The sequence below is a fragment of the Anopheles stephensi genome, chromosome 2 (assembly GCF_013141755.1).
Source record: "Anopheles stephensi strain Indian chromosome 2, UCI_ANSTEP_V1.0, whole genome shotgun sequence".
Lineage (NCBI taxonomy): Eukaryota > Metazoa > Arthropoda > Insecta > Diptera > Culicidae > Anopheles > Anopheles stephensi.
The window spans coordinates 75,996,721-76,013,215 of NC_050202.1; the positions used below are offsets into that span (position 1 = coordinate 75,996,721).

General features: G+C 47.2%; 1 protein-coding gene across 18 annotated transcripts in view; it reads left to right on the forward strand.

The window, feature by feature from the left end:
* The first annotated feature begins 2,146 nt into the window (after window positions 1-2,146).
* LOC118507691 (RNA-binding protein Nova-1) overlaps window positions 2,147-16,495 on the forward strand; it is a 73,822-nt gene continuing 59,473 nt past the window's right edge. For 4 of the 18 annotated variants that reach the window (XM_036046502.1, XM_036046515.1, XM_036046517.1 and 1 more), the window contains exons 1-2: window positions 2,147-2,296; window positions 6,491-7,488. In XM_036046502.1, the coding sequence (XP_035902395.1) occupies window positions 7,365-7,488 (124 nt within the window). In that variant the 5' untranslated portion in view covers window positions 2,147-2,296; window positions 6,491-7,364. Of the gene's footprint in view, window positions 2,686-2,734; window positions 2,755-3,851; window positions 3,876-3,905; window positions 3,972-4,012; window positions 4,034-6,147; window positions 6,281-6,490; window positions 7,489-16,495 lie in introns of those variants that run through there. The other 14 variants (XM_036046506.1, XM_036046504.1, XM_036046503.1 and 11 more) reach the window with 14 other exon arrangements.

Here is a 16,495-nt window from a genome sequence, read left to right on the forward strand (position 1 = left end):
CATCCAAGATCGCCTCCCCGTACGCAGGGCTGACTGACTACCTTTCTACGGGCAAAATCAAGTCACAGAAAGCCAGAAATGGTTGGCCGAGACCTTTCTAGGTTGTTGTATCACCGAAGAAGAAGAAGAAGAACAAATTACGACTTATTTTATCAATTTTTTCCAATTTTTTAAAAGATAAAACTAGTCATCTTAAGCACTCGATTTATCTCTTATCTGCTTAGGGAAATATTTAAACAGCGATGGACCCCCTTATATTTACGAACTGTTCAGTTTGACTGGTTTAACCGTCGTGAATCATTTCCGATAAAGCCGGACCTACTAACCATGCGCAATGTTTTTTTTTTTTTCGTACGCATAGACGCACCACCCGAACCCAAAAGACCAGGACCGATCGATTCGTAACACGACTGGGGGACCATTACTTCCTTTGACACATCCTTCAAGGGAACTTTGTTTTGAAGGTTTGACTTAACCTCGCGTCTACAGCATCGACAACGTTTCAATCGGTTATTACACAGCAGCACCGTGCTGTGACCACGTGTTGGATCACGTTTTTTGGTCGACCGATTCGCTGCCCGCCGGGGTGACGCTCACCGTAAACATCGACCATGACCAACATGATGCGATCGAACGAATCAACAACACGAAATCAAATTTCCACGTGGTGATTATTGGGGACCAAAGACTCCAATACGTTTGTACGATGATTGCGTAGTAGCTATCTTTCCTTTGGAAGATGAAATTAAATAAAGTTCGTCTTGCGGTCATGTGGGTTAGAATGAGTTCTCCACCACGTTCTCCACGTCCCATCGCAAAACGAGTATGATCGCTGTTGCTCCAACCATTACGTAACGGCGTCAGGTGACAACCGATCAATCCCCGTCAAAACGGTAAAGTTGATGCTTTCGTAGACATCCATCCTACGTGCGACCATTGTTTCGCCAAACCCCCGGAATAGCTTATCTGGCCATTACTTTATGAAGGGATGATAAACGAAATAGCACTACTGCTGGGACGTGCATCTTCGAAGATTGTATTGACGGCGGAGCAGTATGTAACGCACACCGTTAAGGCCGGTTGTCCGCTCGCTGGTTGATGATTAGTCGTGCACGATCGGAAGGTTCGTTTGGCCTTCAATTCGCGACAATAGCCTGGCTAAAGGCTGTTTCCTGCCAATCGCGCATCCGCACAATGGCCGCAATCAAAATAGATAAAGCATCTTCAAACCTTTGGAGACCTTGCGTGGAGCTCTGAGGGGGGCGGAAATGACTTCACAGAGGGTTGGCATGGGGAGATTGTGCATCGGGTACAGTAACATCGATGTAGTTATGATCATTAACCTTCACTTTCGGCTCACAACAGGTTGCGGGAGGCTGAAAAGTTTATGTCTACATCGGGAGATGAGATATTCCGAGCGCTAGACGTAGATGGATAGGTCACGATCGGTGAACTTTTAGCAAAACGTGTAAATAATTATAATTTTCAGTTATAGAGGGTTAGTATTTAGCTCCTCGTTTCAGCAGGATTCGCAATTGCGGGATTGGTACTACCATAACGCCATTAGACGCATTACTATTCCTCCCATCTTGATTGGCCACTTCCTAAACAATGAGAGCGAGAGAGAACTAACGAAAGAGAGACAAAACGCGCGAGAGCGATTGAGTCACGTTGTCAACAAAATTTAAATTTATTTTGGCCTGACTCGCTTCCAATGTGCGCACTGACCGCCATCGCTGTGTTTGCGGTGTTCGCGAAGCCCACTGTATAACATTAACCATAACAAACAGCATATTATGACAGTTGGACAAAAATAATTCTAAATCACCAAAATATTCAGAGTTATATTTATGGTATTTTGCAGTTGAAATCACTTAAATATACACACACCGTCTAGATGGGGCCTATCCGTACAACATTCCACCACATTCTGTGCTCAGCGGAACGTCATCATAAACACACGCACACATCGACAGACCATCAGAAGCACGAGCATAGAACCGCGCACATACACACACACACACGTGTGCTAGCAGGCGTTGAAACGTGTGCGAGAGAGAGAGTGAGCGAGCGAGAGAACGCGCAATCGAGCAGGAAAGAGCGAAACACGCACGAGAGAGAGAGCGCTCGGGCAAAAATTGAGCTGCGTACGGACAGCAGAACGTCAACATCAGCAGCAGCAGCAGCATCACGTTGTAGTTTGCCAGCAGCCAGCGCGCACGGAAAAAAGGTTTTGGCATTTGACAACGGCGAACACGACGACGACGACGGCGATAGACGACGGAGCGCGGAGCTGGTAGGCCCTTTTTACCTTTTCGAGGCGCAACTGTGGCCGAGTGTGCAGGTGGTTTTGGTGCGGTGTCTACACATAATTAGATCCACATTAGTTTTTGGTGCCCACCAAACCGAGTGAGCGTGTGTGGATAAGCAAGAACGCACGGATCAAGAAGTACGTCTTATCATCAGCACGAAAGACAGTGTGCGTGCGTGCGTGCGTGTGTGTGTGTTATCAGTGTGCCCGCGGTTTCGGCGAGAGTGAATCGATCGAATTCGAAATACCATCGCATACTTCGTTTTCGTCCCCTGCCAGTCGCAGAATTCATTTGTTCAAACGACCCACATTGTGAACGCAGTAGCACCAGCGCCAGCAGCTTGTGAATGAATCCCGGAGTGCCCCTGTGTGATGTGAGCTCGTGAAGAGTGCGTGTGTGTGTGTTTTTTTTTTGTCGCCATAGGATCTCACCGCTTGTCACGGTGTGTTTGTGCGTGTGTGTTTTGTCTCCACCCTCGTAGCCCCACCAAGCCCTCCTCTGCCCCTCCCCCCCGCCCCCCACCAAACACTCTCTTCGTCTTCCGAATCGAGTGACGTCATCTTCGCGCGCTACCTTTCTGCTAGCGACTTGCGCAATCATTGTGCCCGGGTCGCAAACACGCCGTACACACCAAGACTTACTTGGGGCCTCGGTTTTTTTTTGTTTTTGTTGTTGTTGAGTGACCTAACCCAGTCGTGAAGTCGAACGTACACGCACAGCGAACCAACCACCCACCAACATACCCACCTGCACGCACGATTTTGAGTGAGAAAATTCAACAAAATCAGTGAACGAGAGAGAGAGAGAGAGAGAGCGTGTGTATGTTTCAGAGAGTGAAAAAGAGAGTGTGTGATGCGTGTTCGAAGTACAGGGTGGTTTTGAAACAGTGCGGACCGGTGTTTGTTTGCAAGTGATTACAAAATTTTCTGTGAAAATTGTGAATGGAAAGGAAATTATACGGTTCACAGAAGGACATAATTTTCTCGGGTTCTTCGACGCTCCAAAGTTGGCAATACATGATAGTAGCGAATGAAAACCTTGTAAAATTGTAAATTAGTAAACACGTGTGAAGTTTCGGCAAGATGGCGAACCTAGCACTTGTTGGAAGTTCGATACATGTCAGATCTCCTTATCTAATTCTTTCTCTGTATAATAGGACACAAGTCCTAGTGATACGTGACGTGGATTACCATATTCGGAAGAAGAGTTTAACCTTCTTAAAGTTAGTGCTCTTCGATGCATAACTATCAAAACATTTATTTTAAAATATAATTCTCGAATTCTCCAGAAGCCTCTGCAAAATGGTTATCTTGTGAAAAACGCTTGTTTACAGTATGATAAACCAACACACTCACCCAGAGCACGATGTGCCACCCTGTTGTGGTGAGTGAGACTTGGAACCGTATCGGTATCTCACCGCGAGGCGCTTTTCGTGTGCGTTAGCCACACACCACTACTCTGGGGACGACGCGGATTTGCTCCCCCAGTCCGAACCACCTACCACCACCCATCACCCGCTTGCATCGCGGCCAGCACTCCCAACGATGTTTGCTGCTGCAGCGTGTAAGTCGAGTCGGGTTCGTTTCGCTGGCAAGTGGCAGTAGGTGACTAACTTCAAGAACAGCAGACAGCAAACGCCGACCAACCACTGTGACAACGGTGTAGATCACAAAACAATAAAATTTCGCTTTTTGTTTGTTCCCAAGACCACGAAGACGAAGGTGCGACGGTGCGTCAAGAAAAGTTCGCGACTTCGTGTGTGAGCGTGTGAGAAATCTGGTTTCCGTGACCACCTGTGTGTGTGGCGTGTGGAAGTGGATTTTGTGCCCTAGCTGTGTTCAAAACCTACAAAAAAACCTCACTCTACCACTCGAGGTTGTCACCTACGAGGGCCGTCGGTGCTTTACCTGGCCCTACTTCCCTGCGGCTCTGTGTCCGCGTGATCACTGCGCAAGTGGTAGCAGAGCAGGAAAGATTTTCTATAAAGTCGGTTGCCGTACAACAACTGGGTGAATTTATAAGACACACTCAGCAAACACACTATCGCACATGGTATGCGGTTGCACTTCCGAAAACGGAGAAGAAGGAAGCACTAAAAGGCGGTGCACAACACATGCAACAAATTCCACATCAATCCCAACGAACTCGAGCAAAATGCGTGTGGCCAGTGTGTGTGTGTCTACCAGGCCTGTGATGTGTATTTCGGGTGGGATTTTTTTTAAAGTCAAATAGTGAAAATGCACGACACGCCGTGTGGCTTTTGTCAGCTGGTTGGTGCCCTTCCGTTTGCCCAGGAAATAGTGTCACAGAAAAGTCCGAATCCCCTGTTTTTTCATAGGCTAACTAACCCCCTTCACTATCAATAACACACACAGTTGGTGTGTTTTTCTCTTGTTGCTCGCCATTTCCCTAGTGTGCCATGAAAATCGCATCCTTTTCACCACAGTGAGCTGCAGTGAGCAGCAAGCAGGCAGTTCATGCTACTACGAGTGAGAGTGTTTTTATGGTGATGATAGTGAGAGCGAGGTTTCTTCCATCGAGAGTCCAAATTCTTATCGGTGGCTAGCAAGACTTGCAATTGAAACAGAAGAGAAGCATGTGTGCTAATTATTCCCAGCTGCCAAGAATGTGTTCTTGATGGCTTTTTGTAAATCTAGAATTGTCTTCTAGTACTAAAATATGTATTTATCCAATTCTTGAGAATTGTCCAGTGGCAAAGGCGGTTGCGGCACCGAAGTCAAGAAAACCAGTAATGGTAGACTAAGATCTCTCGTCAGTTTTGGACCAAGCCTCTTGGAGGCCCTTGGCGGCAGGGATGTTGACATCAGTCCTTTAGCTGATCGAATCTGATCATGATGCCTCAGGTTCTTTCACTGACCCGTTTTGAGGATTCTCCTAATACGAAGCCCCTGATAATAGTTAGCTTATATGAGGCCTCTTACAGGGTTATAATCCATATAATGCAACTTTTGAATCACTCAGGGAAATGTTTCAAATGAACATTGGAGTATTTCTATTCCACTGTAGAACTTTATGTGTTGCAAATTGCTCCCAAACTGTATGCAATTTTCTATTATATGATTGCAAAGCACAACGTGTCTACAACGAGCTTGCAATATTCCACTAACCATTTGAAACATTCTTCTAAGTGATTCAAGTGTGCCATTATATGGATCGAAACCCTGTATACGAGACTTCCTACGCAGTTGATCTAAGCGGCCAGCTATTTCGCTTTAAAGTCCCCTACTGCCTTTTGTGGTTGTGTAGTTAGGTTAGACAATTCCCAATTCTCATTAAATCTAAAGATAATTGAAGGAAATTTCCTCCCTCCCATTCTACAACTTAATTTAAAATAATTGCTTCCACATTACGAGCACTGATCGCGACCGATCATTCATAATGCGTAGAGTGTTGATCCTGTTTGCTGCTTCGACTCATTTAACTCCGTCTCCCGAGCTATTACGCATTGTGAGATAACCAACACACAGGATCACCCTGCCTTGGTTGGCTGTACGCAAACGGCAAAAACAATCATGGCCGCGGCGTTTGTACTACCCCTCGTTCGATCATGTTCCGTTGATGACCTGCGAGGGTTTGCAGACGATTATTTATACCCGCTCATTGTCACAGCACAGACTCACACACGTACGGTGGTGTGTTACAATTTACATCCACCACCGTATGAAGCACGCCGGGGCGAATTGATAGTGTGATTGTGCGGTACCGCGCAACGAAGAACGCACTGCAAGCAGAGATAGCAGCGAGGTTCAGCGTTCGTCTATATGTGTTTGATAAGAAACATTAGCAATGATTGGGTGTGTGTGTGTGTGTGTGTAGGGGAACACGCGAGTGTATTTCGGGCATGTTGCTACGTGTTCTGGCAAACCTACCCGGTCACTGTTATCAGTTGATTTGCCTCATCCGGGCACGCTAGAGCACGTCTCTCGAACCACACATCCACCAGGAGGGTAAGATAAGGCCCGGGGTGAACGCGAGCGATACATAGAGTAGCAGGCAGGAACAATAACGAAAGTGAAGCATATACACGCACACACACACACAGCTTTTGATAAGCTCCCGTACCTCGTACCTTCTGGATTGGTTCGGTCATGTAAAACGTGTGCATCTAATAAGAGTTTCTCTATTTCTTTTCCCCTTCCCAAATTCGTCGATAACAGCAGCATCAGCCTAACAGCGGTTGTCAAAAGTGCAAAAGCAGTGTTCCTTCAAGCAGATCAAAAACCGATCGAACGATCGTTGGTGTGTAAATTGGCGGCTCGTCTGTGAACTGCAGCGCGTCTTAAGGTTTCGTCGCTTGTCGTCGATGCCGTGCCAGCTGCGTTGAGTGAGCGTGTGATATTTCGTTTCGTTCGTTCGCCCTATCCAAGGATGAGCTTTTCGGACCGTGCACCACACGGCGAGTGAGTGATTTCGTGGTTCCATTATTGGATAACACACACTTGTCGTTCGGCCTACCCGGTCCAGTGGACCAGCAACACGCGGGATAGTTTTGTTTCCCCGCCCCCCCGGGGACGTTCTTCCGTTACATCCCTTACCAGTGTGGTGTTGTCGAGGAAAGTTTGTGTGATTCGGTGCTATGGTTTTTGTGTAAGGTGTAAGTGAAGCAGTGCGATATGTAAAAGCCGCTCAAAGCGACCGAGATTCAAAGCGCAAAGTTTCGTTATTAATACGCGTCCGTGGTGAAAGTTAGCCGATCCCAGCCCAGCCGCAAAAGGCATACAAGTGCAGTGAGATTCGCGTCGGAAGTTTGTTTGTCAAATTTTATTCTCGTGCACCACAGGCAGGAGAACTCGCGCACAAACTCTTACCCCAGCGAGAACGACCAGTGGGGAGCACTTTGGCCTCCGCGTAACCTTCTACCCGCTCTCCACTGTACTGGTGGCATAATACGTAGTCACGGTGGAGCACGGTACGACAACAGGGGCGGCGGCGGCGGCAGCAGCAGCAGCGGCAGTAGCGGCAGCAGCAGCCTCCGGCAACGTGGTGTGTGATAAGGTGCTTAACATCATCAACAATAACAACAACAGTATAATGGCCGCCGATGCCGCCATGGACACCACCTGTCCAAGCCCGGAACTGGGTGATTCGCGCAAGCGGCCCCTGGACGACGGTACCGACGACGGAACCTCCAAGCGGTCACACTTCAGCACCAACGGTAAGTCTGCGGTAGTGTGCAATGCTGTGGCCCGATGCTGTGTGGCCCCTTCTTTCCGCCCATTAGAGCATCGTGGCGTAACGTGAGAAGTTTAGGGTTGAAAGGGGGGAGGGGGGGTGCTTTTAGATGATTTTAGGGGTTCTACTGAGCGGCGAGGGTTGTCGTATTGTAATTCTGTGGACATGTGATCTTCGTCCTAGCGGTGATCAAGAAGCTGTTTTCGTCTAGAACTCCTTGATAGGAATGCTTTCATCATAGGTTATTTTGCTCTGTTTTAAACAGTCCGCGAGACAGCCTCAACTTCATTACCCATTAATGAGGAAGCAATATTGACCGTAACGAAGCTCCAATAAACTCCCGCCTGATGCTCCTGTTAAACGCTTCTAACAAACAACCTTCAACTATGGTAAACAGCGCATCATGGCTTGTGACGGATTACTGTTAGTTATGTTATTTCTATTTCACCCCTTTTTCGGTGTACTTTCACGGATTATCCCTCTACCCAAATCGTGCTGTGCATAACTCGTCCATCACACGGTATTGAGCGTTTCTCCCCCCCCCCCCCCTTAACCAATCCGTACCGGTGTACCTTTTTCTGATAGCGGGCCGTATCAGCGGCGTTGACAAATGACCGCAAAACGTCATTCATCATGCCATTTTTCGGGGTAAACATTTCGCCGTTGCAAGCGCAACTCGCCCAATAGCGGCGGCCTAGTTCCAGCAATCATCCCATAGGCTAAGCGAAAAGGGCAACCGTGCCCGGTCCCAGCCCAAGGTTCAGACACATTTAATCAATCATCGATTTTATTTTTGTGCTCCTCTCTGCAACTCTTTCGCACGGGTGTATTCGGCATTGGAGGTTGTGAAAAGTTTTCGGAGGTTTGGGTTTGAATTTTAAGTGTGGACTTAATAATGCTCCCTTCATTTTGTTTGGGCCGCAAACGCATATTCATGAGGAAGTTAATTGCAAAATGGATATCGGCATCAAATCGGTGCTCTTTATTATGCTCCCAACTCAAGCATATATTACAGCAATAAGTTGACTTGCTGGTGAGCTTTTGTGGTAGTAGAACTAGTACAACATAAATTGGAAATGCTGGCCGTTCGAAAATTCTTCCTCCAAAGGCTTACCATCGGCAAAGGCTTCTCTGCTTTCGACGAGATGATCAGACATATGTATTACTTCCGCAGTAAACGAATTTCCCCGGTTTTTGTTTTTCTCATTCTACAAACGCTACAAAGTTGCTGCCGTGCGTGCTCCGTCCACATACAACAGCTATCGGCAACAATAGGCACGCGTCTATCCATTTGTGCCCGGTCCAATCCCTGTCTGTGATCATTTCTCCGCCTTTGTTCCTCCGTCTGTGTTTTTTCATCAGTACCATTTTGAGTGCATTTCGTACAGCATCGCTTGCCATCGGCTGCCAGTGCACAAACAAAAGCCTTCAAGTACGAAGCAACGGACGAACGCCACAAATGGCAATGCCGTGGCAGGTCGAGATGTGATTGCTACGCGAACGTTAAGCTTGATGCGATAGGTCAAATCATCGGTGCAATACGGGTGCAGTGTGAAACAGGGCGAGAGCACAGCGCTTCTAATTCGTTCGCGAGGTATTTCCATTGTTGTATCCGGTCCGGTGCTGGTACAACCAATTCCAGGGCCCCGTAGGTGCATTGGGGTGGGGGTGATAAAATGCCGTGTGCAGGTGCCGGATATGCATGCGGGAGCACTGTGTGCATTGTGTGCAGTGCAATGAACGAGCTTGATTAGAGCGCCGTTGGTGAGGTGATGAAGATGAACCAGTGATGATGGGCTGGATCGTGTCCCGTCGGGTGCACATGCACCACCATTTTTCTTTTCTGTGTTTGACTGTGTTTGACTGTGTTTGATGTTCCGATAGGGCACGGGATACAGAAGTAGTAAGTGTGCTTCACAACAGCTCCTCTCTCGCTTTATTTCATCAGGAAAAGGACTTATCCCACACAGCTATTTCCGGGACCGGCTTGTTACATAGAACAGTGGATAAATTGTTTCACAATTTAAATTTTAACGAGCGGCAGATAATATAGCGCTACCGGTATATTACTTCACCACCAAATTCGCATACGATTAGACAAGCGCAGTCGGAAGTGTCACAACTCCAATTTTTCACACTCACCGCGCTCTGCTTTGCCATTCACAATCAATTACACTCATTTCCGCTTTTCAACTATCAACCAACTCACCGGCGGCGACAACATCGCCCCAACCTGGTGTGGTGTAATTCGTCTCTATTTCTAAATGTTTTATTACTTTATTTTTCATGATTATTGCTTGTTGCCTTCTGCGAACGATGCGGGTTCCTTGGTGAATCATATGCACGCTTGAGCTGCAAAAAAGCATAAACAGACCCGATATGTTTATAAGCAATGGAGCACAAATTACCTTATCTGTGGTGCCATACATCAACACTGCGTACTGGTTCTAGCGCTAGCGTGGTGTTAGAGCTAAACAATTAGCTGGTGCTTCGTTTCCGTTCGAAATAGGTTACAATTTTATGCCTCTAATTGGTTTGATAGCATTTAGCTGATAAAGCTCCTTTTAAAAATAGTCGTCGTGGAGTAGCTTTTTTTCTAAAATGCTTCACCATTATTTTAATCAAACCATTTTCCATTCCATTCGCACACAAAGCTCTCTAGGCACGCGTAGGCTGCACTGCGAACAAAAAGCTCCCAACAAAGCTGTATGGCTTCAGGTGGGGTGGGTTTCGGTTTTCATGCCAATTCTAGACCAACATCCCCACAGAACACTATCCCCAGCTCTTCCCATCCCCATTTGCTGTTGGGTGGGTGGCCGTGCCGTTTGGTGACCCATTTTCGATGGGATTCATTTCAAAGATTACATTATTGTTTTATCGTCCTTTCGGCGAGTTTCATTCTGGTCCCATTCTACGTAGCGTAAGAAAGGGGGGAAGGTATCCACTACTTTTTTTTCTATCTGCCTCCTTGTGCTACAAAAGGCTCCCATTCACTCACGACGAAGAATCTCAGTAACGATTATGGTGTCAACAAACAAAAGTTGCCAACCTAACGGTCCTGTGTTTCTATCGTACAGCTGCAAAACAAAGGCAATGAAGATCTTAATATAGCGAATCTGTGCAACCCCTGTGCAGACTGGTTTGATTTGTTGTGTGTAAGGACCCGTTTTGCAGCTGCATCAATTCGCCTGCCCAGGAGATACGGTCCAGTACCTTCACAGTTCCGTCAGTGCTAGCGGAAGGCACTCGTTCGGGATGCGGCCATTCGAACGGTGTTGGCATCAAACGGACTTTAACAGCGTTCGTCCGTGTCCTACATTCGCCAGCTGCTTGGCTTTTTTTTCCTTTTCGTACCACCCGACACACACACAGAGAGACACATGGAAGCCTCTCGTTCATGCCCGATTGCTCTATTTTCTAGTGTGGCATTGCGCCAAGACTGTGCAGATGGGTACACCGGATTATGCCGGACGAAAACTCCCGCTCCCCTCCTGCCGGGGTGGATCAAAATGTATCCTTTTTTTCCTGTTAGTTGCTCGCCTATTTTATTTTTCATGCGGCCTCCTGTTTAGATTTAGAGCAAATGTTTTTCATGTCAAAGCTTTTCTAGAAAAGTCCTTTCAACACTGACTTTCGCTGACAAAAATCGTGCATATTCGGCTGCCTACTCATGGAAGCTCACGCGACAGCTTAACACCTTCTAATACCATCCCGTAAGGACTTATGCGGTCACAAAGTCGTACACTCACGCTAAACCAGCCCCGTGAGATGGATACCACTCTAGGATCGCTAGTACGGAAAGCCACCAAAGCTTCTCCTGTGTATAGAAGCTAACAGGGGGAAGAAAAAAAACATAGCACTCCGATGAACGATGAGGCAGGCACCATGGTAACGATGTTGCTGTTACTTTTTTCGTTTTTCCCATCTTTTTGCTCCGAACTGGAAAGAAATGATCCGCGCTTTTCTTTTCAGTGGATAGCAGTCAGCGGTGGCGGATCAAATAGCAGCGACGGCAATGTGAGCGGGAACGCTGCTGTGTGTTAGTTAGGTTTGTGTGTCAGGGAAAAAATGGGGGAGCGACATCTGCGCAATGCATGCGACCTTGTAATAGAAACCGAGAAAGCGAAATCCATGCCTCGAACGCCGGAGCTTTTCAATCCGCGCACTTTTTTTTCTGCTGCTGGTGCTCTTGCAGGAGAGCTTATGCCGCCACCGGGAGAGTATTCAATTTTTGGTACATTTTCCTCTCTTCACGTTCTCTCTCTCTATGTGTGTGTGTGTGTTTATTGTTTCTGTCGGGGGAGCTGTTGCTGCGGATTCCGGACGCATCCGTATGAAGGTGGAAAGCTTACCGTCCTTGTGTATGTGTGTACGAAATGGGAGGAAAAATAGGGGTTGAAGCTTAGAACAAAAAGGGTAGTAAAAGCGAGGGAATAACAAATATATTACTATTTGATACTGTTCAATATTGGTCCCAGTTCTACGAACCACCTATTTGACGGTGGAAACACTGGAACAGCTGCTCGTTGTTTCCGGAATCAGGTGATATGTGTGCGGGTGGGGGCCGAACCTGTGCAGTGGAAGGTACCACGTGACTTATGGATAATTGATGACCGTTTCGTAGCTTTCCAGTATCGTTTCTACTGTCCCTTTTTGATAGGATTCGGGGGGGTTCGGATGCGCACGGACGCTCTACGGTGTAATTTAATAATACGCCTGCATACGTCACCACCAATCCAATCCTTCTGCCGCTGCTGCCGCCGTACAGAGCTGCACTTTCGCTTGGGCAGGATCACCTCAGGGATATTCGTTTGCAAAACGAGCCCACTCGATACGTGATGTGGTTGGCCGCATTTAATTTACTACGGGAGAGCGCGGTCGGTGCAGTCCTGTCCCCTTTTTATTTGGAATCGTCCAGTGATTGAATCGTTAACTTGTCAGTATTGTGCTGTCGCCAGTGTACAATAATGATGGGGAGCCATTCGTACACTAGTTGCTGTATGATGTACATTATTTTCGTTGGAAAGTAATCGGATTAGAGCAATCTTCACTATACCAACATTTCTCTATCAGAACACAAACATGGTGACCCCAATGGGAACTCTGCAGCAACAGCTTCACGTACACCAACTCCACTATCCTTATTTATTCCCCCTTAAGCAGCCCACTAGCTCTTTTAACCAAAAAAAAAAAAGTGGATCAATCGTAACACGTCACCCAAAGAACCCGACCTGCTTAAACCTATTCCCAGCGAAAGGCAAGGCCTACTATTCCTGTGCGGACCTTTTAAGGCCTGCTTGAATATTCAAAGCGACGAGGATCCCCGGGCTACACTTGCCTTCTCGGTCATGGGCATCGTTGGTGGTGGTGGTCCGCTGTGCGATGGACACTCGCAACTGACCGTTCCTGAACGAATGACCGAAAGGATCCTGAAGAACTGGCCGGGCTTTAGTGTTTTTCCATTTTTCCCAGGCTAGCCGATGCCCGTGGGCTGTAAGTCTAGGTGCGAATGATTTATGGTGCCAAGTAAACCCTTGAAATCCTCCACCGGAGATAGCACAGTTTTAACGAACGCACAGCCCCCGGGAGAAGTTGGACTATTCGTTTTAAGGACTCTTAAATTTTGAGCTTTCGCAAAGCCTACCAATTTTCGTGAAGCTTTTGACAAACAGCACCACTAAAGCTGTTCCTTCATACGCCAGGAGAACATCTAATCTAAATCATTTATCTCGCGTCATGACGGCTTCATTTGTTTTAGGGGTCCTTCTGCACTCCAACCGGACCTGGCACGGTACGGGGAGTCTTATTTTTAACATAAAACTCACCTCCGGTGTGGGTGTCGGTACAACATAATACAACTCATTTCCCAACCTATAAATCATCAAATCATTTTGTCAGCCGTATGGCGTTTGGCTACCTGGAGGGTCTCGACCGAGCCATCGACGATCAATTGTCTGGGGGCCGTCGCAACATAATTAAATGTCCTCGTGTCTTGTTGCTGGCGGATGTCCCCGGGAATACAATCCCGGCACACAACATCACAAGCTCCGGACTCGGCGGCGTGGTATGATTTGGGCAACGGGCCTATCTCGGTGTGTCCGCAGTGCGTCATCTTTTGGTAGATCAAGAGAGAGAGAGAGAGAGAGAGGGAGAGACGTTGTTACGCCCCGAGGTTGGGAGTAAAAAGTCATCCCTCGGGCGGTGATTTCAATCTGTGCCACGGATCAATCTTTAACGCAATTCCAGCTGCCAAACACGTGTACACCGCACCGGTCATCTACCATCATTAACCGTCACGGAGAAGTTCTGGCCAACTTTTGCGTTTCCCTTCCTGGGGATAGCAGTGGGTCATGTCCCACATTTCTTGCTATTTGCATTGGGTCAAGCGAGGCAGCATTTAATTAAATCGGAGATCGTATCGGAAAGGATACAGCATAAATAAGAATCTGAATACTTACCGAGGGCTTTACAACTAAACACTGAGGGGTAAACATTATTGACGGGGGCAAAAAAGGCTATAAAGTCTAATTTTGGCCTCGTTTTCTTTAGTTTTTTTTTGGCCGAAGCATAGCGCCGAAAACACGAAACAATCAAACTGAATTATACACCCACAAAACATACCCAAAACGGATCAGGCTACTGATTAAATCGTAGCCAAATCCAATTTATTATCCAAAACTTGGGCTTTTGGACCTTTTCCGTTCCTGTTGCGTGCCGTCGTGTGACCTACGCACGTTAGACCAAGTTGGGGGTGTCTCGCACTAGAATTCTTTCCCACCAGATGGTAAGCGCCACCGCCACAGTAATAGTTCCGCACCCCGGGGGAAAGTTGGGCCGGGGTCCATTTCTAATGTGCGGGACATTAAATTTCCATAAGCTCATCCTGCTGCGACCATCCGACTCGGACGTGATTGCTGACGCGTTGTTTAAGTCCCGTGACTTACGTCGACCGCACGGCAAACGCCCGGAAGGATGAACAGGCGCTTCCTGTGCTAGGAGCTTCCGGCAAACGTCTGCTATTTGGCGGCCTAAAAGCTTCCCGTTTGGTTGGTTATTTTTCACCGTTGAAAGGGCGGTGTCAAAAGAGTGATTCTTTCTTCCGAAATATCCCTCCGCCAAAAGCTGTCACAAGAAAGACAAAACATTCAATCGCAAAGGTGGTTTGGGGTACGGGACGAAGAAAAAGCGATAGAGCTGTGAATTAAAAATACATTGCAAATCCATTACCGATCGATCCGAAACCGTCCACATCCGTTTTCGGGTTGGGGCCAAAAATAGCAAGATGCAGGTCAGCCTTACGAGATGGCCCGCAGCACACAGGACGAATCAAGGACGGCCGCATGTGCATTTCGTGTGATTCGCATCGCAGCCACAATCCGCAAAACCTCCGACTAATCGGTAGCCGCCACTCGCTATCCGCTCGCATTGTACAGATTTGTTTGATGCCCTTGAATCGGGACGAGCTGCTGCACCAGAAAAGCCCCAGTGCCCAAGGGCGGACGGACGAAACGTTTATTTTCGGATGAGCTTTTGCTGCTCTCTTCTGCTTCTTCTTCTGTTGCGCTTTCTTTATAAAAATCCCACCACAGGAGCGTGTGCTGCTATGTCGGCCATTGTGTACATTTCATTTAGTTTTCGCTTGTTCCGTTTCTGCTTTTACTGCTGCCCGCTGCAAACACTGGTGCCCTTTTTCGTGTGCACGGTTTGTTGAATAACACAATTGTGCGCGTTTAACCCGTAGCGCTAAAACTGCAGCTTCATTATCACTTGCACTTGTGCACTGTCGGAGGGGTGGTGGGGTGAAGTTGCCATTTTGAGGACACACGAAACCTGGTTCCGCGAAAGAGAAAGAGAGAGAGAGAGGCGGGAACATAAAAATAAACATTGAATAACGCAAACGGATGGTATTCGTCGTGCCCGGTGATGAATTTATGGTTTTACGGATTAGGTAGGTGATAATTCGGCGTGTCCGCTTTATTAACAATTGCACACTGTTCATTTGCAACGTTGCTTTTTGGTGTGCGGTTGCTTACTCGTATTCGCTTTCGCTTTATTTATTGTTCTGGGTTACGATTATTAGACTACAAATATAATTCACAAATGAAATTCGTAGTGTCTGAAATATTTTTAAACGAAAATAGTTTAAATGAATTGTAACACGTGGGACACTTGGAACCCTAACCCGAAAAATTTGAGATCAAATGCTATCTGAGCCAATTTTAAATAAAAAAAGCTACCAACGACAGGTCCAACATGACCTCTGGAGATTATAGCCCCGTAAGAGAAGAAGGAAAATGAGGATATTCCTGAACATGTGCTTAAAAGCATTTTTAACATCCACTTTCCTTGTTAAGTCACTCTGTAAACTATAACCTCGAAGATTTATTGTAAATAACTCCGCAAGGAAAACTCAGCATTAACCTGCATTGGCTCATATGCATTGTCCAACCCATCCCGGCCGTCAGCTGACCAGGCTTAAAATGTTCCCCAACCCCCCAAAAAAACACACACAAATGGCCAGCGCCACGCTGCAACAACGCCGTGTGAGAAAATAATTACAATAATCCAATTTCGTGTCGAACCGATTAAAAGCGTTCCTCGCCGACTTAGCTGTCGATGGCGTTTTGCGCCGCAGTTGCGCATTGCGACGACCCCGCCAACTACGATTCGAGCGAACACGTGCAGTCGGGCAAACGTCAGGGGTGGGAGGGGATAGGTTGGGTGCACCAGGTAACAATCTGTTGGGGTTGTAATGGAAAAATTAAACAAACTCGTACCGACACTCCGACGTTTGGTTCGGTGAGGATCGTTTGCATGTACGATCAGGTAATGAGGGCATGTGTGCTCCCTTTGCTATCCTAACAAAAGGCTAGTGACATTCGCCCTGCAAGAAGCTGCAAGAGAAGGCCAAAAAGGTGGTTCAAATCTCGAAACGAAGTTCAAGTGATATCAAGCAGTGCATTGCATGAAATCGGGCTACCAAGAAGGCT